Source organism: Rissa tridactyla, chromosome 5, assembly GCF_028500815.1.
Source record: "Rissa tridactyla isolate bRisTri1 chromosome 5, bRisTri1.patW.cur.20221130, whole genome shotgun sequence".
In the NCBI taxonomy this organism is placed as follows: Eukaryota; Metazoa; Chordata; class Aves; order Charadriiformes; family Laridae; genus Rissa; species Rissa tridactyla.
Genome location: NC_071470.1, coordinates 5,261,371 through 5,286,056, shown reverse-complemented (window position 1 = coordinate 5,286,056; position 24,686 = coordinate 5,261,371). Strand labels below are relative to the sequence as shown.

At 41.3% G+C, this 24,686-nt stretch overlaps 1 protein-coding gene across 16 annotated transcripts in view; it reads right to left on the bottom strand.

The window, feature by feature from the left end:
* Positions 1 to 1,794: 1,794 nt before the first annotated feature.
* Positions 1,795 to 24,686, bottom strand: part of TENM3 (teneurin transmembrane protein 3) — a 434,875-nt gene continuing 411,983 nt past the window's right edge. For all 16 annotated transcript variants that reach the window (XM_054202752.1, XM_054202736.1, XM_054202738.1 and 13 more), the window contains 6 exons: positions 22,559 to 22,734; positions 21,643 to 21,878; positions 15,301 to 15,597; positions 12,495 to 14,106; positions 9,609 to 9,739; positions 1,795 to 5,409 (listed from right to left, as the gene is read on the bottom strand). In XM_054202752.1, coding sequence (XP_054058727.1) covers positions 4,654 to 5,409; positions 9,609 to 9,739; positions 12,495 to 14,106; positions 15,301 to 15,597; positions 21,643 to 21,878; positions 22,559 to 22,734 — 3,208 coding nt within the window. In that variant the 3' untranslated portion in view covers positions 1,795 to 4,653. The remainder of the gene's footprint in view (positions 5,410 to 9,608; positions 9,740 to 12,494; positions 14,107 to 15,300; positions 15,598 to 21,642; positions 21,879 to 22,558; positions 22,735 to 24,686) is intronic.

Genomic DNA, 24,686 nt, shown 5'->3' with positions numbered 1-24,686 from the left:
TCACAGTGCCAACTGCAATAGCCAATATTGTCTCTCGTGATTAGGAGGTGGCAGGAGAAGCGAATCTTTCCACTGTCTTTTCCAACCTGAAAGGCCTAAGACATTTTTAGTGATCTGCAACAAATACGCAGGTTCCTGGGATGGATGAACAGACAAGCTGTGTTTTTCAGATTTTGGTTGTGCACTCAATTAAGCGTTTGCATCTTTATTTACATTACGCCTCTTGAAGAATGGTCTGGGGGCGAGGAGCGGGGCTTTATCTATTATTAGTGTTTTGACTTTTTGTATAATTCACACAGTTAAATTTGCCTCATATGGTCACTCTGCTACAAAGCTAAAAACTTCAGAGGAAAAATTAAAGCCTTAAGCTCTGTCCATCAGCATGGCAGCTATAGACCATGTGTTCCTTTTTTCCCGGGGGAAAAAAATTGGCACCTACCCATCAATTAACTGGTTTTCATTTTGTCTTTTTTTTTTTTTTTTTTTGGCTTATTGAGCCCCAGCAACTTGTGTGTGCAGTCAAAGATCAATTTAATTTTATAAGCATTGCATATTTAGTCCTTAGCACTAATTGGCTGTAGATGAGAAGCTGATCAGTCTGGTCGGTTTGGATGTGGCTTTGCAGCGAGGGGTATGATGTCACTGTGCCTGTGCTGTTCAGTTTATGCTGTGTGATGCTCTCTGCTTTGGCTTATTTTTAACCCTGGCAGCTTCTAATAAATGTCAAATAAGCAGCTTCTAATAAGCTGCTTAGAAGCTGTCTTTAATGAGTGTCTTGCTTTGCGTTTCCCATCCCCAAAGAATTACACACTAGTCTCTTCCTCTTTTTCTTAAAGGTTCTCAAGCTGGCCATATGTGTAGCTGTAGCTTGCCATTCTGGAGTTAGCAGTAAACTAAGGTATTGACACTTTTAGATTTGTTTTTCTTTTTTTTCTGAAAACAGAATTCAAACATTTTGTCATCTCAGATTCTCTGCAAATGCAGCCTATTGTCTCATAGGCAGTAATTTTAAATGTTATTTCATGCGGTATGTTTTCTTTTACAGTCTTTCAGCCATCACTTTAAAAGTGCCTCTGAAGAGTGGCAGTGGCAATGGGCATTTTTTTTTCCCCATGTCAAATGCAAATGTCCCACCTCCTAAGTGCGAACATACAAAGCTCTCTTCCTGGCTTTTAATTTTTCTATTTATTTTTTTTTTTAATAACAAAATTAGGCCACAGTTAGCTAAGCAGAGTGACCTGATTCATGCTGGATCAACATGTTATCAACTCGAGGTTGTCACTACAAAGTAAGCGTGGTGAAGTCTGCCTGTTCCAACTAAAATCAAAGCAGTCTCTTGACATACAGCAGTGCTGAAGTCAGCAGTTTCTGCAAAGTGGATCTAAATGCGGATTGAAGGATCTCTTCTGTGTATATATGTAACTACCAGTGCCAAGCTCGTTATTTATAATCAAATACTTTTTGTTGTATTTTTACTCGGGAGAACATGAGAGAAAAAGTTCTAAGTGATTCTTTCCTTATCTCTAAAAGATTTGGCTTTGTGAGGTATATTTAATGTTTTCTCTAAAGTAGGCCACCTGAGAGATCCCATGGCGTAATTCACTTTGCTGAGTTAGCAGATGAGGCCATCGGACAGAGTCAAAAAAGCTACTGCCAACCGTGAGGCAAATCAATACCACCGCAACTGGATCAGCTTGCTTCTTCCGATACAACGAGAAAAGCAATGGCACAGATGCAATATCTGACATACAGATTTAAAAAACAAATATAAACACAAACACACACACACACACACATTGGGTTGGCTTTTATTGGAAAGCCTAGATGCAATCTATAGTTATCAATTTGTGGAAAATTCAGGACACATATAAAGTTAAGAAGGCAAATTAAAAGAACAATACAAATCAGACGAAATATACATTTCAAAATATCAGGATAGCATTTTGACTGGCATTGCCTAAAATACTTAGAATCTCCTTTCTTTCTTTTTTTTTTTGTAATATGCTTCTTTTAATTATACATATTTTTTTCTTTAAAAAGATCTTTTGTTTATATATTCCCCAAGGTCACTATTTCCTGCAGGAGCATGTCCAGATCACAAGTCTTTTTTTAGCAAGAAATAGGCTCATTATACCTACTAACAAGGCCACTAATTGGCTTGATTTGACTTTATCTAAAATGATCACCAACAGATACTATAATTTGTTGTTTATTGGTGCCAGAACAAAGGAGAAGGAACTGGTACGCGTCAAGTAGAAGATATATTTCATTGTTGACATGTTATACAAGCTTTTCATATTCAAACAGAACAGAAACATTTGACATAATTTAGAATATGAGCCTATTTCAACAGAGAGCACTTACAGCATGCTAAATACAGTGCTGTGGAAGAGCCACCCAACAGAACTGCGAACACCTAGCATTTTACATCTTTAAAAAGAATACGTAGATCAATTGACACGCCTCTGGGGTCTGACATATCATCCTCTCTAAATTTAGGGCCCTCAAGACTTCAAGGGTAAAAATACTAACTAATCTGTGCTTTCATTCTAATAGATGATTAGCATTCGTTATATGTGTAATTAGTTCCGTATGCTCTACCAAATACACACATACAGTAATAGCACTGGTACTGTAGATTCGGTAGCGACTTGGCTGGGAGAAATTCAAATCTGTTTATCAAACAATCCTAATGTGCAATTTAGAGTATGTAATACCATAGACTCTCAGAATACAAAGCAGTTAGAAAACTATTTTTATTACATCCACTTGAACCATTCATAGTTAAGACACGTTCACTTACTATGTTTCGTCATTATAATACATGGATAGAAATACTGTGTATATTTCAATGAACATCAAAAAACCCCAATTTTGTCTCATCTTAAAAATATTTAATTTTGTGGCTGAATTTAGTGCTCATGAGAGTAAAGCTCTAAGAATGGTTTCAGCCAAGGTGTAGAACAGATGCCATAGATGCCACCACAGGCTTCCTATAAGGAACCAGCTGCACACTTCAGTTCTGTCCTGCAGCAAATGTACTGGGCCTTGGAGCAGAGCGTGCCAGATCTATGCAGTGGTGTGGGGATGCAGACTAGGCACTAGAACTGGACCTTCCTCTCCATCCCCAGGTTCAGCGTTCACAGCAATGGGATTTGATCTGCCAGCTGAAGGCCAGGAGATGAACCTACTGAACAGCCTGCCTGCCTAAAGAGCAATTCTGTAGCATCAGGTCAGAGGTACGCTTCTTCTATCTGGAGTTATAACATCTAAAAGAGCTGTATTATACAGAAGACAAAGTTGACATAACTGGATGAAACTACATCATTTCTTCTTCTTCTTCTACATACAATTTGCCAAGCACCTGAGACACTATTCTCTCCATTGTGAAACAAAGCTTCTAAAAAAACAACAGAAACCCCACCTGGTATGAATAAATGTCCATTTATTACGTTAGGGCTGGAAAAAGACAAGGAAAACCCAACCTATTAAAGTCTTCCATCATAATAAACGAGACTTATTTGGTTACTGTGCCTTCTAACAATGACTGATGAAGTGGCACTGGCCTGGGTGACAGGAGCAGTACAGGAGGGGAGGGAGCTGCGGTCTGGTTCGGCCAGCCACTTTGGAGTGTCCCATCCTATCAGCAGAGTGATAGATGCACAGCTTTAAACCTAATACAAAAATATTAACACTTTTGGACATTAGTCATCACTGTTATATCTCTACAATATAATCCTTTATACTGTACAGCTATAACATAAAAGGTGCAATTCCTTTTTCTTTAAAAAAATCACACACAGCACATGTTTTTATCATTTTATTTTTAAGTATAAACTTTTTTAAACACTTTACATAAATTAACTCCTCTGAGACTAATATTTGATGTACAGTAAATTGTAATTCATATAAAAATCCATAAACAACTTGTCTCACATAATTTACAAAAAAATCAGGGTTTCCTTTGCTTATCTGCAACAAGGATTCTACTTGCCATTTTCCCCCCAAGGCAAACCATGTTAGCATTGTAAAATCCATTATTAAATTCCCATGGTAGCATAAGTCACTTGTGCCAATGTCCTTTTAGAAAGCAGCACAGTTTAAAGCAGTTGGGTTGTCTATAAACAGTAATTTTTGCCCCACGTTTTAAAATTAACAGATATATACCACATCCTATGCAGTGAGAAAGAGAGAGAAAGAGAGAGAGAGAAAGAGAGAGACTACTTCTGGTAAGCAAAGGTCAACAATTCAGTAATATTTGGAAACACTGTACGGGTCTGTATCTTAATTAAATACAGTGCCTCAAAGGAACAGCCAGCCTGTTGCAAAATCTGTAGGCCTTTTTCTTTTCTTTTTTCTTCTTTTTAATACTTTTCAGTCCAACTTGAGTGCAGCGATATGCATATGTAAACATATTCTTTAAAGCAGATCACCTTTAAGGTCATTGAGAAAAAAAAAAGTTTTGTCATTAGCAGTATCATTCTTCTGGAAGGCGCTCTTTTCGTTGCAGAGTCTGTTTGGATTGTGCTACAGAAAAAATCTGAGCAAAGGTGTAAGCTTAGGCTTAAGTAGTAATGCAGCAAAACAGTTTGGTCTCCTTTTTAGAAGACACTGGTACACAGTCTCTTTGGCAGCCTGAGCTAAGCCAGTGTGTTACCTCTTTCCTATCTCGCTTTGTCTGAGGAACTGTATATTGTTAGCGCTGTCTGCTAATTCTGGATATTGCTCCACAGAGAGTACATAGTACCCATCGTATCCTTGTACCTTCCCAGCACTTAGCAACTGCCTCTTTTCTCCTTCTGTCCACAACCTGGCGCCTTCCTCTCCATCTCTGACTCTCTGTTGTTCTCTGGCCCAGGCACTGGAAAGAGCTCTTTGCCTGGCTTGCTCTAGTATTCGGGCCTTTTCCTCATCAAGCGTCATGCCATAGCGGACGTGAAGCGCTAAAGCGCCGTATTGCATTTCAACATCAGCAAACCTACGAGTCCTGCCATTCACCACAGTGGTGGACTGGGAGACAGTGACGTTGATGCCGTTCTCCAGGGCCTTCCGCCCGCTCGTCAGCCTCAGTGTCCCAAGGTCACTCTCGGGGGAGGTTGTCTTGATGAAATAGTGCGTGTCCTTGCCCTCAACGGTGAAATGCAAGTTTTCTAGGTAGTAGGCGTTGTTCAGAACAGCTGCCACTTTTATGCAGTCCTCGTTGGCAATGTTGAGCACGTTTGTTTGCACTTTGCCTTGATTGACAGCCAGCATCACCCCTTTCCCAATCAGAGACTTCACCGTAGCAAACCACAGCCATGACTTCTCTCCGCTGGATTTCCGTCTGCTGACCTGCACTTCTGCCATCTTTCCCAGGGAAAGGAAAGCCTTTGCTTGTCTCGCCACTTGTTGTTGCACTCCCGAAATTGGCTGTAAACAAGAACAGACAGAAGTTTTACCAGCCATCTGTACCCCTCTAGATGCCAAACAGCCAGGCTTTCTTGGTGTGCTGCCCGTGGACGACAACAGGATATGCCACAACTGACAGCGCCAAAGAGTTAATTAAATCTACATACTCTACATACTGCGTGTTCTGCTGAGTTACAAGACTATTTTGTGTGATAATGTTCAGTGCTTTTTCTCTTTGTCTCCCCGAGAACCTGCACAAAAATAAGATCAAACTTCAGAGGCTACTTACTGGGCTGGCGCAGGACAGACCTTTGCAATACTAAATATGGGTAAGAGCTCTCTTACTACAGTGTCATCTCATCCTCTGATCTGGTTCGAGTATGATTCCTGTCTACTGTGGGTCCACCCAAATTGAGGAGATTTTTGCAGGTCACGAGGCTGTGCGTTAGAACTGGAACAAGCCTTTCGTTACGCTGAGTCAGGAGCTGGAGCCTCTCAGGTAGCTGCAGTCTGACACCAAACTGCAGGGAGGCTCTCGTAACCCCTCAAGCTGCTAAAGAAGGGGGAAATCGAACTGTAATGATAGCCTTTACAGTAAAAGAGAAGGAAGCAAATGGTGCAGAGCAAAGGGGGTGGAATATTGGGGACTGATGCCCTTTCTTGCAAAAAATTGCAGAAACTGATAAAAGGGGATGTGTGAAAAAGCTCCAGCCAGTTCAGTTGTGTGAGCTTCCATTTCACTGCAGGTATCAGCATGCTGCCTAAAAGAGACGAGCAGCTTCTCTCCCTGGAACTTTAGGGGGGTGCCGTCCTGAATACAGCAGAGTGCTTTGTTGACAGCTAGCAAGGAGAAGGGGCAATGAATGAAAAGAACCTACCAGCAAGTCTGAAATATGCTCGCTTGGTATTTCGTGTTTTACCATATCTGGGGTGTTCTTGTTGAAAAGGTAGGTGTGCTATAAAGGGGAGGAAGTAAGAGGTGCAATCGTGAGGTGCAAAAGCACAAGATGGAAAAACTAGGATAGGAGAAGCTGTTTAAAAAGTTTGCTTGGCTGTTAAGAGCTATGTGTGGCCCAGTAGGCCAGCTGGACTCTTGGTGATGAGCGAGGGTAGCTGGGGAACGGGACCTGACAGTAGAACTGCTGTGGTTAGCCAGAGCAGGTAGAAGCTCAGGAACAGCGAGCGGGAATGGTTAGCTCACGCAGCGACGTAGTGGGGCAGCTCATGTTATGGGGTCAACTGTGGCTGGGGTGAGACCTTACAACTGCGCAGAACAGGCATATCTTATCTGTCTAACCCTGGGTCTTAACAGCTACAAGCTGTGAACGAGCAAGTATTGACGGAGGTGGGGAGCAGACAGCTAGCTGCCCTAGCAGTTGTCTCAGCAGGAAACAGAGAGAAGATTTAAATAGCTTTGGCTGCACTTTTGAAAAGGAGTACTTAGTTTCTGTAGATGATCCAGTTTATCTTCCAATTGACCCCTTCTCCTTTCAGTAAAAATACTGTTTAACCCACTTGATTTATTGCTGACAAATGAGGCAAAAGCCTGTTTAGTTTTCCCAAATTTCTGGGTGGGAGACCAAGCAGGAGTCATTAACAGACTCCTACAGGCTTCATTCAGCCTTGCTGCTAATCAAAGCCTGGCAAAAGGTTTGCAAAGCCTTCTCTGCTCTGCCAGGAGGGCGGCTTTCTGGAGGGGATGGTTCCTGAGGGAATTATGAATTGACTTGGGCTCTCAACTCTCTTGAATGTGGCAGATTCCTGACTGCACTTGCTAACAAGTATGGATTTCAGCTGTTGTAAATCCTACATGAAAGGTATTGAGCACAAAAATATATTCTAGACAGCACACTCATCAGTGAGAGCAGTGAGATGCTATAGCAACTTCATAATAACAAAGTTTGTTTATTTTTAACATGTATCCTCAGAGCTCTGAAGCAAAACCTCTGAGCTCGGTAAAGCTCACTCACTCCAGAATGTGTGTTTTGTGGTTTGTGTGTTTACTTCTGGCTCCTGATTGCATTTGCTTGTTCAACAGAGAATACCATAGTTGCAGCTTCTTCCTACCTGAGAATTTTGAATCTTTGTGTTCCTCCCGCTTCTCTCTTTCTCTCTGTCATGTCCCATGCCCCTGCGGCTCCTCACATTGCTGAGCTCTGTCGTGAAGTTTTTTGACAACTATCTGTCTGCTCTCATCGCTTTGACCAGACTGGTTCTTTTCCTGATGCACGTTTGCTAGTGTTAGTGGATAATTGCATTCTTTTGAGATCTAAATAAACAGCCTCTTATAGTTCTTCACAGCCATGCCGGATGACAGGTCTCTTATCTCCTGATACAACCACCTTGCCTGGAGTACTTGCAGTGCTCCTCCTTCACTGCCTCTGCTGTTCATGGAAGACACTATTCTCATGCTGTGCTCTAAGGTCTTTTCCCATTACTCAATCCCTGGCTATTAAAAAATATATACAGCGGGTCACTTCATGCATGCAAAATTAGCTTCCATATGCTCCCTTCTGCTGGGCCTACTAATGTTTTTTTGTCTAAATTATGTTGTAAGGTTCTTCAAGATCATAGAATCATAGAATCATAGGGTTGGAAGGGCCCTCTGGAGATCACCCAGTCCAACCCCCTGCCAGAGCAGGGTCACCCAGAGCAGGTGGCACAGGAACGCGTCCAGGCGGGTTTGGAATGTCTCCAGAGACGGAGACTCCACCACCTCTCTGGGCAGCCTGTGCCAGGGCTCTGCCACCCTCACAGCAAAGAACTTCCTCCTCATGTTTAGGTGGAACTTCCTATGTTCAAGTTTGTGCCCATTGCCCCTTGTCCTGTCGCTGGGCACCACTGAAAAGAGCCTGGCCCCATCCTCCTGACACCCACCCTTTAAGTATTTTTAAGTGTTGATAAGATCCCCCCTCAGTCGTCTTTTTTCCAGACTAAAGAGACCCAAATCCCTCAGCCTTTCTTCATAAGAGAGATGTTCCAATCCCCTAATCATCTTGGTAGCTCTCTGCTGCACCCTCTCCAGCAGTTCCCTGTCCCTCTTGAACCGGGGAGCCCAGAACTGGACACAGTACTCCAGGTGCGGCCTCACCAGGGCAGAGTAGAGGGGGAGGATGACCTCCCTCGACCTGCTGGCCACACTCTTCTTGATGCACCCCAGGATGCCACTGGCCTTCTTGTCCACAAGGGCACATTGCTGGCTCATGGTCATCCTGTTGTCCACCAGGACTCCCAGGTCTCTTTCAGCTGAGCTGCTCTCCATCAGGTCAGCCCCCAGCCTCTGCTGGTGCCTGGGGTTATTCCTCCCCAGGTGCAGCACCCTACGCTTGCCCTTATTGAATATCGTAAGGTTCCTCTTTGCCCAAATCTCCAAATCCTCTTTTAATCTCGTAAAGTTCTCTATCATGGTTCTTGTTAAGAGATCTGTTTTTGACTGCTCACAATGGGATTTTACTGCCCCTTAATGCTTCCATCTTAACTGAGAATCATAGGATTTTTGAGGGCACAGGTCTTCGATTTTTGAGTAACTTTGATTTGTAAATATTATTTTCTTAAATAGCAGATTAAGATTTTAACTTCCACATTTGTTTCTTCCATGATTTAAAACTGTAGCAGGTTTTCAGGACTGAAGTTCATTTTTTTTCCTCCCAAAGAACTTCATAAGCACCTGGAGTTTTGGTTTTATGTAATATAATGGGTTTTACCTCAGGTAATTTCATTTTCAATATTTTATCTTTACATATAAAACACGGTTAATATTAAAGAGAAGTAAAATTGTAGTGGTGCCTGGTATGCATAATTTATATCACCTGTTCTTCTGTTTATTTCACAGTCTATTTTTTACTACAGTGTTCAGTTTCTGCCTTCAGGCAGAGTGTTAGTACAAATCTAATCTCTGTAGTTTCTGCTAAGAAACTTAGACGTCTTTAAAAGGCCTTAAACTTCTTTTCATTGATTATTGTCTTTCTGCATTTTTATTATTGCTGAAAGCAAACAAGAGCTTATTTAAAATGGTACCTAACTTAGCAAATCTGTAAGAAAAAACACCATCTGTAATTTCTTAAATTCATTTGAAAGTAGATAAAAATTAGAGGTTTGAAAAGCACTGTTCAGATTTAATTTAGCAAGTAACCCTGTCAGGTTTACCCATGTCTAATAAGATCTGAATAGAAGGGAACATTCTGTCCTGTCCCGTTTGTATGTTTAGTTTTGTTTCTTACTGGAATGTCCTCCCATTGCTGGCTCTTCACAAGTTCATAAGAAGGTTCTGTTAAATCAAATTTCGGAACAGGGAAACCAGGAATGGCATTGTGCAGATGGAAGCCGAAGGTCACCAGCCAACTGTTAACATCTGCAAGAGAATTATTAAAAAAAGAAGAGAAAAATATTAGAATTGTTCTATGTTTTGCAATCATACCATTTTTACATGGAATAGTTTTTGTCAGAGTTGATTTCCTTCTGTAACATGAAAATTATTAAACAGTCTTCGTTTTGCTATGGATGGATTTGTACTACCGCTAGAACAGCAAGGCCTGTGCAGTAAACTTGAAGTTCTAAACTTACAAGAAAACTTCTGTTCTATGTAAGAATTCCATTATGCTTGTTTGAAAGGCATTACAGGTTTCAGCAATTCTGAAGTCCTCAGTGACTTCCAGAACAACTATAGGAGTGCAAAGTGAGGTTCCTTCTAATATAGCCTAAACTAATTGGGATTTCATGGTCAGGCTGAACAGGCTCCATGTTGCGCCTTCAACATCAATACTTTAAAACATAGCAAAAAAGAAGTAGTGCTGCAGAGTACATCCTGTCCTTTTGTTACGTATGCGTTACTGTAATGTCGTCAAACTAGCCCTGAAGTAACACCTATACAGCCAATTACCTTCTAAATGATTTGGCCAATATTTTATGTTGATTCAAGAGAAATCTCCCCCTCTTCAATGTGAGGTTGGACTGATGAAATTAAAAACTAATGAAATGTATTACCGTTGCATCAGTAAGCAGACAGGATACTAAATTAGCATTAGATAACATTATTTGTGATACATTTTATGTTCTGTAAAAAATACATAAATTAGGGATGCCAACAATCAATTAGTTAACAATTGTTGGGCAAGAATGGGTGCTCTGCCTTGTTTCTGTCGTTCTACCCTATCTTTCACAAATACTAAGCTTTGCACAAGTTGGCAGAGTGCTCCTTACTGAGTCTAGCAGTTTTCATTTAAGAAAGACCCAAATAAGTGGAACAAGGAACCAAATTTTTCCAAATGTCAAAAGAATTAAAAAATATTTACCTTAAAATAATTTCTAACCGTTCCAGATAAATGATACGCCTCATGAGGCTCTGCATGTAAAACTGCCAGTCAGAGAAATTGCTCTTTGTAATGATAACCTTATATGAGCAGTGCATGGCTATGTATTCCATACATCAAAGATGTTAAGAAAAGAACTAAAACTGTATTTTGAGGGCAATTTTTGAACTAAGTGCATCATTTTCAATGCCACAAAGAATCTGATTGCAACTGCATCCCCTACAGCACATGCTGCTGAAAGAGGACAGATTCAAAGGTCTGTTATTATCCTTGCTCCCAGGCAGCACGTTAGCAACCCTGTTAATAGCTGCTCTTTGTTAAATTAATGCAAACCCACTTGATTCCCAGGATGCTTTTCTGAGTGGTAGTCTCGCAGCTCATAAGTAAGTGGGGCTGAGCACCTCCAGTAGTCTGGCACTGTCTGCGTAAAATATTTTGGATTATTTACATCTATTAAAATATGAAAATTCAAATGTGTCTGAGCCATGCATTTTTCAGAAACTTCTGGTGATGTGCAATCAGGGTTTTTTGTATGTAGAATAATGGAAAACACTACACATCACTAACTAGACCCACAAAAAGCAATAGGTTCCCTAAGAACTCAGTTATACAAGAAGCAGCATGTTAGCAGCTTTCTGTTGCCGAAAGAGAAGTTCACGCTCCTTTTTGTATATCCAGCCCCTTCCTTGCTCCTGGCTGTGCACTCATTAATTTGTGCTGGCCTGGAGCATATTGGACTTCTCTTTCTTAGCCAAATTACATTAGTAGCCTTGCAAAAACCTACCCTGGAAAATATCGGCCAACCTGCAGTGAATATTTGCTGCCATGTTAATGAGGTCAGTCGGTCACAGAAAGACCCCTCCTGCCCTTGCTACCTTACAGTCTCACTCCCTCTTGCCTTTGGTCTTTCTGGTCTATGAATATGCAATTTTTACTGCTCAGTAGCCCAGAGCCACAAAGAAGCCTGACTCTAATCCGCATGTAAGGAGATTCTCATGAATGGTCTTGAGGGGTTCTTACTTTTGTACTTGCTCAGGGAGTCTATTTTTTTCATTATAAGAGCACTGCGTAACGTGTAACAGTTTTGGAAGGAGAACCTAGAGCTCCTCTCCCCTCTTCCAATGCACTGAGATCTTGAGCTGAGGCACCGTGTGTTACAGTTCAGTCAGTGGGAGAGGACGAGATGTACTCCACTGGTACTCCAAAATATACTTCGGAAAACCCAACCCCTCAGTATACACTGAAATGCACTGAATTATGTTTTTGGGTCCAATATTGAAGCAGCACAAGGACTGTGTAGGGCACAAGGTTTAGGTTTAGTTACTTAAACCTGAAAGCTAATAATGGCCTGTGGATCCTAATCTCTTACACAGGTACCTAAATCAATGTCTAAACCTTAGATGAGATATTTTCAGGATCTCCCATTTGCTATTTCACTATTCCTGATAAGTGTGTTTGCTGTAATTATTCTCATTGTTAAGTGCTTAACGCTTCCTCATAAATAACTTTTCCAAATAGGACATACTGAGATACTTCACCAAAATTGTGAATTCCAGTCTCAATTGGATGGCTATAGTCCAGCACCCCCAAGCTAAAATCCCTTTGTCGATGTGTTTCTAAAAGCCAAGTACTTTTCTGAACAATTATCTTCCCTGAGAGTTTCTTTACTAACCTTCCCTGGACAATATCCTCAGCCTGTAACTCAGATGATAATCAGATTCCAGATTATTAGAACACAGATAGGGAAATTTTTGAGCAAGTGGGAGACAGTCTTGCAATTAAATAACCTTCTTTTACCTGTGATATAATCCTTCACATCGTGTATTTTACTGGCTGGGTTGTTATTTCTAAACATGTACAAATTAAAAGGAGCTGGATCCTTTCCAATTCTCTTCCAGATTTCAATATCGGGCGTTGTCCACCGGCCTGCCAATATGTCATAATCTCTTTCTCCAAAGTGGACGAGCTTGGTCAGTGGGTCGTATAAGCCTCCATGGAATCCTATTACCAGCTGGAAATCAAGGTTAGAGTCGAAATAGATCTCTCCATAAGCAGTGTATTGAATTTGTTTAAGCATGAGACCATTGCTACTGAAAACAGCCAGTGGTGTCCCTGTATTGTCCGATGCAATGTAAAACTCGTCTCCACTGCTAATTTCCATGGCAAAAAGGTGTCCTTGCAGATCATAGTAAAGAGATGTGATTTCCGAACTCGAGTGGTTATACACATGAGTTATCCTGGTTGGGTAAGTAAGGTCTGCGTAAAAAAACTGGAGATGCTGTCCAAGGCTAGTTTTAGTGGAGACTCGTCGTCCGAGTCCATCATAACGGTAAATCACCGTCCACCCGCTGCCTTTGCTATAAACTCGAGTAAGAAGGCCCTTTGAACTGTATTCAAAGATTTCAGTACCCCTCTGGCGCAGAAATCCATCTTCATCTAATCGGTATTGAACATCCCCCAGTCGAGTTATTCTGTCTCTCAGGTCATAGCGAAGCGGTGTCAAACGGGCGCTGCTGCTGGGGTTGAGCAAGTGGAGGTTGCCGTTCAGGTCATAGTTATATCGCCACATTATTTTTTCATTCAGATAAACTGTCTGGAGCTGACCATCTACATCATATTCGTAAGCATATTTCGTGGTGTTGGCAAATGGCCCAATCTTAATTTCTCTTTTTGTCACTCGTCCCATGTTATCGTACTGAATTGTAATCCAATACATTAATGACCGAAATATTTCATACTGAATTTCCTTGATGCGGCCATGTGCATCAAAGTGTTTTGTGTAGGTCATTACAGCTGTCGAAATGATCTGGTTAATATCATAATATATAACTCCAAATTTTCCAAACTGTTCAACTTTGCCAGAGATATCATCAAACTGGTAGAGATCAATAGGCAGTGGGGTTTCATTGATGACGCCTTGCATGCTAGTCACTCTGAAGCTATTGTCATAGCTGTAGTCAAATCGGGCATTTACCATTCCGTCTTCACTAAAGCGGAAAATCTGTCTGTCAATCAATGGGCCAATTTGCCTGTATCTAATGGTGCAGATAAAACCATCGCTTTGCAGGTTTACTGTTTTCAGGACTCCTGCTGTCTCATCATAAGTAAAACTAACTCTTGTACTATCGTATAGAATTTCTGAGAGCTTGGTCTGCCGTCTGTACTTGAATAATACTCTTCGGCTTGTCCCCAGGAAAGCAGTTTGAAGGAGCTGCCCTTCTTCATTGTAGTCCATTATAACAGAAGCATTACTTTCCGGGGGGTTGTATATATTCCGGTAATAGCCAATGGAGCGGATAGTCTGCATGGTATGACGAGCAACACTGGGCATGGTGACAGCAGAAAGCCGATCCAACAAATCATATTCGAAGATATACTGCCGTTGGCTATGAAGCAGAAGAACCATTGACTGAAAATTAAGAACAGATTTTTACCATGTGACAAATGGTGGATTATCCCCCCATATACTGATACTATTTCTTCACAAAAACGTGACATTCCCACTTGAGAAAATTATCTCCTCTTTAATTGAGTTATCCTTGACCTTACATGTTGTTAACATCTCCCTGCCTAATTTACTTGGATGCTTAATTGTAAGGGGTTCTGTAATTAGTAGTTCCACATTCATAATTTGCTACTTGTTATGACTGTATCACTCTTTTATCAAGCACTCACAGCTAAACAGCAGATTGTCAATGGATTCAGATAAGTCATGTTTAATATGGGAAGAAGTAAAACTGTCTTAGAGCCATTAACTCACGAGGAGAACAACATACGGGAGATACAATTTCTTCCCTACAATTAGAGAGGATTTTGAAGAATCTGAATAGCCTGAGATCCCTGAATACTGTGTTCTTGTTCTGTAGGCTTTTCAGACACAGGCAAAACAATTGTTTGAGTATTTATATCAAAAGGAGCTACTCGGAATTATTCTGACATTTTTCTGATGTGTGGCTATTATGTATCATAGGTCTTGATTAAATTATGTCTGCAATGACTAGTAAACAGTATTTGCTGAGCAACAGCTTCAGTAGAAATATATTTAAACCCCAGAAGGAAATGGATTCTCTTTTTGCATAGCAGGCGTGAGATCTCACAAGGGGGATTTTCACAGGTATTTCTAGAGGGAGAGCTATTTTTCAGCAATCGTTGTATATAACGAAGATTCTTCACCTATCATTTATTTCGATGCTACAACATATAGCAAGTACAAATTGACAGCTGAAACTATTTAGAAGCAAGAGCTTTTCTTGGTAGTGAAAAAAACCAACAGTGAAGAATTTACAAACAAACTGTTTTCAGCTGAATTACACTGCAGGGTTCTAGTCCCTGAACCTTATTTTAAGCGTTAAGAATAAAGGTAAATACAGATGCTTCTTGTTAGTCAGTGGCCTAAATAATTTAAAAAGACATCAATTCCTAGCAATTAGCTACAGCGTGACTACGTATCTATTGTATAAAACATTCCCCTAGGAATCACATGTTGATACTTAGAATAATTGAAATGTGCTTCTACTACCTGGTTTTGCTTTGTATGCAGCAGTCAGATGCTGCAGAATTTCAGCCCATTCGAAGCGTTTTTTAAAACCTGAGTGTTCTTTACCTTTTCCAAGTAGGTGTAACTCCAGGTTTTCCCATCAGCAAACACTCTAGACACTATCCTTCCCTGTCCATCATACTCTATTTTTTCACTAGTCGTCCCTCGCTGTATGCTGCCTATTTGACCCGTGGATGAGTAGGTAACATTGACAGCCATCAGCTTGCTGCTCGGTAGCCACAGGGTGGGGTGGCCTGACGTGTCGTAGGCAATCCTCAGCAGGAATTTACGGTGGTCATCGTAGATCTTTTCTGTCTTTGTGGTTCGATCAAAGTCAACTGAAAGGAGGTTTCTGCCATTAACCTTTTTAAAGCAAACAAAATGACACAATAAATCATGCTGTTCAAACCCTAGCCACTTATTATTTCCACAAAGCTACCTATTCTGTAAATACCATTTACAGTGATTGATTTGCTGTGTGCGTAAATTATTTTAGCAACTTCTTGACATAAATGCAAGGCGCTACATTAGCATCTACTTTAGAAGGTCTCATTATATGAAGAGGTGGCCCAGAATCTGTTGCAATATGTTCTTTCTTGATGCTTAGTCAACTGTTAAGAAAATACTGAAAGATGTGCATTGAAAACTTCTGTAATAAATGGGGCCATTTCAGCAAACAAACTACTTCTTTTGCAGGCAGCCCTAAGTATTTCTGCAAATTATTGTCAAAACATATTCCCAGCAACCCCTTGTCTGGTTTGTAACAGTCACGCTAAGAAAGAACTGAATCCTAATCCTCCACAGCAAGTATTTTTCAAAACGGTAAATACAAAATTAAGATCTTCAAAAGCACATTAAATCTTCAAATTTAGATTAAACAGTTCTTAGAACATAGGCTTTCTTTCCCCTTCTGGATCACACGGAAGTTGAACTCGGTATACCATCCACAGCTGCAATACGTTTATGGGGCCGAAATAATCCTTAGTAGAGGATTCTGTCTTTCTCCCAGTTAACTGCCCACTGAAAGCCATACATGACTGGAAGATTACCGAACCACTGAAAAACAGTTATCAATGCTCTGAAGTTCATAACGGTTTTCATTTGAAATTAAAGCCTTAGTCTAGATACATTTACGTTGAAAACCGTATTATTTATATATGTAAACTATTGTGGTGGATAGTGATTTCTATATAATACTTTTACATTGAAGACCTGTCGGCTCCCCCCCGCCTCCCACTTTAGTGTTCTAAATATTCTAACTTTCAGCGTCATTGAATGAGCTCTCATTTTTGTATTTATGAAAGGAAAATGTCTGGTTTTCTCTTCCCACATTGCCATCTTCGCAATTCTCTGTTCCCTCTCTGCATTGAACTGGTTTTTATTCTCTCAAACAGGCCTTTAGGATTTCTTTGTTCATCCGTAAACCATTTCTGTATCTGCTGTGTTTTTTTAAAGTTTTTCCAGGTGAGGATGAAACACTGCAAACTAAGATTTTTCAACACTGTATTTTGCTAACATATGGTAAATACGGGACAAATGGACATACAGCTATGTCTATTAATATTCTTTTTTAAAGTTCCTTTCAAGTACTTGATGTTACGAAGAGGTGAAGAAAGGTGGCTAAATAACATTCAGAAAAGAACAAGAAAATGAAATAGATATCCTGACCAAAGAGATGACTGGAGGAGCTTTGCGTTTTACAGGGCTGTATGTTCAAAAATCCATATATCATGGACTTTGGTACTTGCAGCCTGAGGCTGACGAGCTTCTAAAAGAGCAATATAAATTAGATCCTTTGTTACTGGCATAAAAAGTATTAAAGTGCTGGTGATGGGTCATAGGCAAATATGAAAAAAAAAAAAATCCTAAAAATGCTCAGTTTTGCGTAATCGGTTGGTCGGTCTGTCTGTCGGTCTGTCTGTCTATCTACACTACCTTTCTCCTTTTCAGTATGAAATTGCTGGCATGAGAACAAGCTGCACAATCAATTTCAGAACAAAAGTTTTCATGTAAATCTTCTAAAAAACCTAGCAGATGCAGAATAGCTACTTTATATATTTAATGAGCCATCAACTGTTATTTAAATTAACACTACAAGACTGATTCTAGAGGTAGGTTAAACTTAACTATGAAGCATTCCCATTCACTTCCTTTTTGTTGGTTTTTTTTGACTTTTTCATTTTCAGGTAGCTTTTGTTTAAATTTTCCAACACTTAATACTCAATCATTTGCCTAAATTCACTCTTAAATCTTGTTTATCTCTGGCTTCTATTTCCCACCCTCTCCCACGCATGCCTGCACTCATCTCTGCATCTCCCTGCTTCTTTTGCTTCTCTGAATTTTTTTTCCCTCCTTTTCTCTCCATCTTTCCTTCCTTATTTTACATTTAATTATGATTTTAACTAATTTTCTTGTCTACCTCTCGGGCTAAGACACTGAAGTGAGAATGGGCACTTCTGATTTCTGAATTGGCAAAGAGGGAAGGGTGGTTTTATGGTTAAGGCAGATGTCCAAGCAGTTGTGGTTAATTTCTTGGCTAAGCACATCCTTCTGGTGTAAATTGCAGCAGAGTAATTAATCTGGCTGTCTGACCGCCTTAGCTGCTACGCAGGATAATAACATCCCTTGTCTTCTCGCTTTCCATCTGTCTGGTCTCTGTAAGGGCAGGACAGAGGGGAAAGAGAGGAAATGCCTCTTTCTCCAGCCAGATTCCTGCTTCCAGATTCTGCTGACAGAGCTTTTGCTTTCAGACGTGAGCTTTTGGTGAAATTTTGGCTGCGCTTGCATAATCTGGTAATACAGATGGCAATATAGTAACAGCAAGTTTTGGTGATACAGCTTCCTTCACTGGACAGCATGGGGCTGGAATAACGGATGTCATCTGAAGTACTGCCTTCAACTAAAGCGTTTCTTAACAACAGCTCTGCTACCAAAATGCTTTTACAGCAAAACTTGAACATTGTTGTTGTGCCTAAGACAGTCACACTCCAGATGTATTTGAAACCTCTGGGTTTCATTATGATAAAAATATGTGGTGGGTTGACCCTGGCTGGACACCAGGTGCCACCAAAGCTGCTCTATCACTCCCCTCCTCAGCTGGGCAGGGGGAGAAAATAAATCCAAAGGCTCGTGGGTTGAGGTAAGGACAGGGAGGTCACTCGCCCTTTACTGTCACGGGTAAAACAGACTCGACTTGCGGAAATTTAATTTATTGCCAATCAAATCAGAGTAGGGTAATGAGAAATAAACTCAAATCTCAAAAAACCTCCCCCCTTCCCCTCCCTTCTTCTCAACTTCGTTCCCCATTTCTCTACCTCCTCCCTGTGAGTGGTGCAGGGGGACGGGGAATGGGGTTTATGGTCAGTCCATCACACATTGTCTTTGCCATTCCTTCCACCTCAGGGGAGGACTCCTCACATTCTTCCCCTGCCCCAGCGTGGGGTCCCTCCCATGGGAGACAGTCCTTCACAAACTTCTCCAACATAAGTCCTTCCCACAGGCTGCAGTTCTTCATGAATGCTCCAGCCTGGGACCCTTCCACGGGGTCACAAGTCCTGCCAGCAAACCTGCGCCAGTGTGGGCTCCTCTCTCCACAGGGCCACAGGTCCTGCCAGGAGCTGCAGGTGGATATCTGCTCCACCATGGAACTTCACAGGCTGCAGGTGGATCTCTGCTCCACCATGGACCTCCACGGGCTGCAGAGGGACGGCCTGCCTCACCATGGTCTTCACCACGGGCTGCAGGGGAATCTCTGCTCCAGCACCTGGAGCACCTCCTCCCCCTCCTTCTGCACTGACCTTGGGGTCTACAGAGCTCTTTCACATATTCTCATTCTTCTCTCTGGCTGCAGCTGCACCGGTTTTTTACCACTTCTTAACAATATTATCCCAGAGGCACTGCCGCTGTCGCCTTGGCCAGTGGTGGGTCCATCTTGGAGCCAGCTGGCATTAGCTCTGTCAGACTTGGGTGAAGCTTCTAGCAGCTTCTCACAGAAGCCACCCCTGTTGCCCCCCACTGCCAAAACCTTGCCACCCAAATGCAATACAAAATAGTAATTCAGGAAATTTTCAATGAAGAAACACTTAATGACACAAAACTGAATCTCTTGACAGTCCCTACCTACAGTCCTGCTCTGTTTCAGTAATTTAGGTGTCCATCTATCCTGCTGTCCTTTAACTCCTGTTTTTCTTTGCAACGAGAAGCATGAAATCTGAGTGTAACTCCCCCATTAGGAGCAGGAGTGTGTTGCTGTGCCTTACAGAGAGATTCAAGAGGTAACGTGACAACTGGGGACCTCTGCAGTGCTCGGAGCACATCAGGGCTCAGGAGGAGGCAGAGCAAACTCTTCCTGTGAGCCCCCCCATCTGTGTTACCTGTCTGCTCTGGGGGCGCCCCCTCAGACAGAGCTCGTACCGGTTCCTTTATTAGAGACCCTTGTGATGAGGGTCTGTCTGGCCTCGGTACAAATGCCCTAAAAAGGCTCTTTCATGTAGAGGACGGTCGGCACCTCTGCCAAAGGCCAACCTACAGACCAAACCTACAGGTCCAGGGACAAAATTAGTTTATTGAACAAATACGAAACAAGTCTGAACAGAAGATTGACAGAGGATTGTTTAGTTAAGGGATGGTGGCATAATTTTTAATTTATTTATAAAGACTACTAGTAATGGGTAGAACTAATACAAGAGAGGAAACCAGGAGAGTACCTGAGGGTGTACTTGGTAACGTTAGATACTGCATATATATATATAATGCAGTGAAAGTGTCATATGTATGAGTACATTTACTGGCAATACATTTTGTCACTGTTTTTTGTCTACATTTGTCTTCTTTGCAGCAAAATGCTGCTGACATATCTGTAGATGGAAATTATGAGCTCCCTAAGTTATTCCTGTTTGTCTTTCTGTTGTTTTCTTTCTCTGCTTTCGTACTTCCCCCCACCCACCCCCGAGCGACATTTCTGTAATATCTTCCCATGTAAATCAATTTCGAAAACCTTCCTTTTTTTTTTCTTGCTGACAAGGTTCTTTACTTTTTTTTTTTTTTGGCATTTTTCTCTTATTAGCCCATCTCCACCTGCCCTGCTTCTCTCATTTGTGTAAACAATAAATTACTACTATTTTATCCTAATCTATAATCTCTCACTTTCCCCTCCATCTTCTTAAATCTTTCCCTCTTCTCTGCTGCTCCTTTTTTCCTGGTAACTCTTCCAAGTTAAGGGTGCCCATGACATTTCTTTTACCTCCTCTGCACTTGAATACCAAAATTTTGCTTCACTTGGGAGAACTGCACTCACGGCGATTTGTTTCGCTGCCAAAACCAAATGTCATCGGTATGGTTATTTTATTTTCTCTTGGGCTTCTTTCTCAAATGCATTGGCAGGTGTATTATCCCACCGTGCTATGCAATGACATGCCTGTGAACCAGAACCACAAGGATGAGCTCCAGAAGCCTGGCTTCCTTTTCCTATTCCTTATCCGTGTCGGGCAGCTGCCATAGCTAGGTACGGGTATGTTGTTCTTAAGCAGCAGCTACTGCGCATAATCATTCTTCCTTCTTGGAAAAAAAATCCATTCTTCTTGCAGAGCAAGTGGTAGAGAGGAATGTAAGGTGCATGGCAGCATTCCCTCCTTTCTCGTCCCAAAGGAAGATATAAAATATTTTAAGATTTAAAATGGCATGTTACCTCTTAGAAGTCAAGTGGTCTGAAATGACTTACCTTCGTTTGATATACTGCCCATGCCTTATTTTAAAGAACTGAGTTCAGTTCTAATAGCAAGTCAGACCTCTAGTGTGGTCCTGAAATGGTCTCCTGGCAACCCAATTTTAAATGCTTAATCTACGTTGTCTTTACCAAATGGCTGTCATAAATCATAGTTTGCTTCCTACTTATATTTCACTCACTATATAGGAGGAAGAAATGCCAACAAAATGGTAAAGACATATGTTGGAGGAATATGCGGTACACATGAACAGACAGTTAAACCCTTTCTACCAGAAATAAGTATTAGTACAATTTTTATTTAAAATAAAAAAAAAAAAGAAAGAAAATCCTAGGACTGTGCTAACTTATGGTAGAATAATTGAAAACAAGATTCAAAATGAGGCGTGGGAATTCCGTACCAGAAACAAAAACAGTGAGGGAAAGCAGAGAATTATTCTTTTATCCCAATGCACTCTAATGCATTCCAGGCTAAAACCAACCGTTTAAAATCCACAGAAAAGAGCAATTAATAAGGAAAACAGCCAGTAAGTGAAGCAATAAAAGCAAGTACTTTCGGCTCTAGAGTAAGTTTGTCCACAGTAAGTATTCTGTGATTGTTCGATGGTGGTACCTACAGGGACGTATTTACATTTCCTTTCACTTAATGAGGATGCAGTAGATACCACGCATGCTTGCGTGCTTACCCGAAGCTTTCGGCCAAACACGTTGACCTTTCCCTGGGCTTGCTCTTTCCGGAATCGCCACTCCACCAGGTTCTGCCCGTTCTCCCCCGGGAGGGTCATGTTCCTCTTTGCCACGGTTGGGTTGGCAGTGCCAGCCAACACGTGCGGCTCTGTCTGGTAGTGTGAGTCCAGGCCGCTGGCATAGAGGATTCTCAGCGAGCCGTCATAACCGATCTGGTAGCTGTTCCTTAACTGATCTGCAAAGGCAAGAAGGAGAAGCACAGGTCACCCACGTGGGTTAAGAGTCTGCTTTTGTCCTGCACGCTTTATACATGTAACATCTTGACTTCACATAACTGACCCAATGGTATAAACACCCAGGGTGAGACTGGTAAGAGTGTCCGTACCACACCAGAGAACAAATGCCTTTGGGACCTGTCTGCAAAGTTGCTTAAATGCTTAAGAAGATCCCACCCTCCGAGTATATTCTTTGGACTGGCAAAAAACACATTTTCTGCTCAAGCATACTATGACTACTGACTTTTGCAAGGTTGTGGCTGCTGGGATGTCACATGCAGTTTTAAAGCTAAAATCTCACTTCACCCTATTTCTGCACCTGTTTCCCTTTCAATCCATTTCTCTTTCCTTTCCAAGATCCCCTTTTAATGCAAAGCAGGTATTCTAACTACTTCCCATAGCTGTTTACAAAAGGAAACCCTGTGGTTGGAAAACATTTTTAATTGTACTTTCATCGCAACTCCTTCTTTCCCTGAACAGTTCTTTTCATATATGTATGGAAACACGTACGTATCACCCCTTCCTCCAAGAACTACGCCTCTAAAGCTTCCCTCTTAATGCGTCCGACTGGAGCTGCTTGTACCATAAGAAAAGAGTTTTCAGGTCAGGTACCTGCTGAGAAATGTTTTGTTTACAATACCTTGGACCATGGTGTAGAAAGAATCGATTGATGATAAGTTGGAAGTGATGCTGACGTCTTCCTCTCTGCTGGATGACTCAATGTCCACTGTAATAGCCCTTTCCATTTCCCCATGAAGGTTAGTGACAACTCCAGTTGGGAATGTAACGTTTGTTAGACGGCCCTCGCTATCGTAGCTAAAAAAATAGAAAAACAACAAAAAAGAGAGTCCAGAAATGAGACATAGCAGGAACAAATTGTTTTCATTTACAAGTAAAATGAACGAAACTACCAGCTACTCACATTGTTAAGGCACGTTTGCTTTTTTTCTGCATGGGATAGGCACAGCAAAGACTTCAAACGTGCTTTGAAGTAGTCAAAAGACTGCTTAACATACAGGAGCCTCCATGCGATAGCAGGAGCAAACAGATGGATCTTCAGCTCTGCATATTATTCTTTGAAGTGTGACCAGATCCTGCTGCACATCTAATTCACCATTTCAAGGGGAGCATATTTACTGGTGCTAAATTCTATAGCATTCTGTACTTGCTCCCTATTATTGGACTAGATTTTGCTGTTATTGTAGGAATCCTCAAAATTTTTCATAAAAAGGGTATCTTAATAAGAGTGTCTCTGGGGCCTTTCCTATTCAATGATCATGCAGACCACCTGCCCTCCTGTTCCTGAGTGCTTAACATCCCTTGTATTATTAAAAGAAAGAATCTGGAGTAATATTTAATCTAGTTAAGCTGCTTGTAGCTGGAAATCAGAACAGCTAGCGTATGTAACTCGTTAGCTGCCCGTGGATCATAGTTTGAGAACTGTGGCACAAGCCATTGCAGGAGATGGTCTTTTTTCTTGCTCTGCTGACATTTCTTTAAACCAACAGCTATATATCCGTTTAATATGAATAGGTAGATACAATTTCTGTAATTAAGTAGATGTATGATGTCTAAACCATGTATTTTCCTACGCTGCGTTAGGTATAGACCATTGGTACAAGACCTGAGACCATGCTCACATCCAAACATGCATTGTGTCCACAATATATACAGATAAAGCATTATGTGAGCTTCAGGTCATAAAAATGCCTTTAAGATTAGCTCCTCCAGGACTATAGCCTGGATTCGTCAGCCTCGGTGCTCAGCGAGGCTCCTCGTCAGGAGTGCAGCCTCCTTGTACCTGCAGTGGAGGGAAACAAGCATCCAAAGGGTGATTCAGCCCCCAGGTGACCTGTTTGCTCTCTGGAGTGTTCCATCCCTCTCCCGTGCCCATGCAGGAGGAAGCTGAAGGAAGCTTTAGTCTCTTAAAGTAACTTGAATATGACCCTGCAGGTCCTCATAGCGCGCTAGACATTTCATGCTTACAGTTATCATCAAAATTGCTCCTTCTGTGAAAGAAATGCAAAACCAAAAACCCAAAAAACCAAAAAAAGCCCCAAGCATATCACTGTGGCTACAGAAACTCTTTTTCTTAAATTGAGAGAATTAATTCCAAACAGTTTTAACCCACAACGCACTAACTTTCTCTGAACAGCACGAGTACTGCACAGCATTACTGTAACTGAAAGGATTAGGTTAAGAAATGTTGTTTTCCAGTTTGCTTACTCTGTAGATTTGACAGCTTTTTGCATACAGTCATTTCCATCCTTTTAACACAGTTGATTTCCTTTGTTTATATGAGACTTTCACTTAGCAACAGGAAAAAGAAAAGAACGTTTAAATATCCGAAACCATACTGCAAGCCAGGGAAATCAAGTGGGAAAACTTCATTTTGAAGTTAAGTACATTTCAAGATAATGGGGTTTCTTCCAGTGTGTTTCTAGCCCTAATTTTGGCTCTTTTTCACACACCGGACTTGGCAAGCAGAGATACTGCGTTTATGCGGGAGACTGAAACAAACGTACCAACATTCCTGGCGCATGAATGTGACTGCTAGCCTGTTCGTGACCTCCAGTCGCATTCTTCAGTTCCATAAACTTATTTTCTTTTCATGCACAACTTCCCTTTTCAACTCCGAGGGGAACGTATATTGCCCAATTAGTGTCCTTTTCTATTTTCCACTTTATGTTTGAAAACGGTATCGAATTGTTTTGTTGGGAAGTACTTGTGTCCTTTGATTCAAGTAGCCAAGGTCTTTATTTCAAACA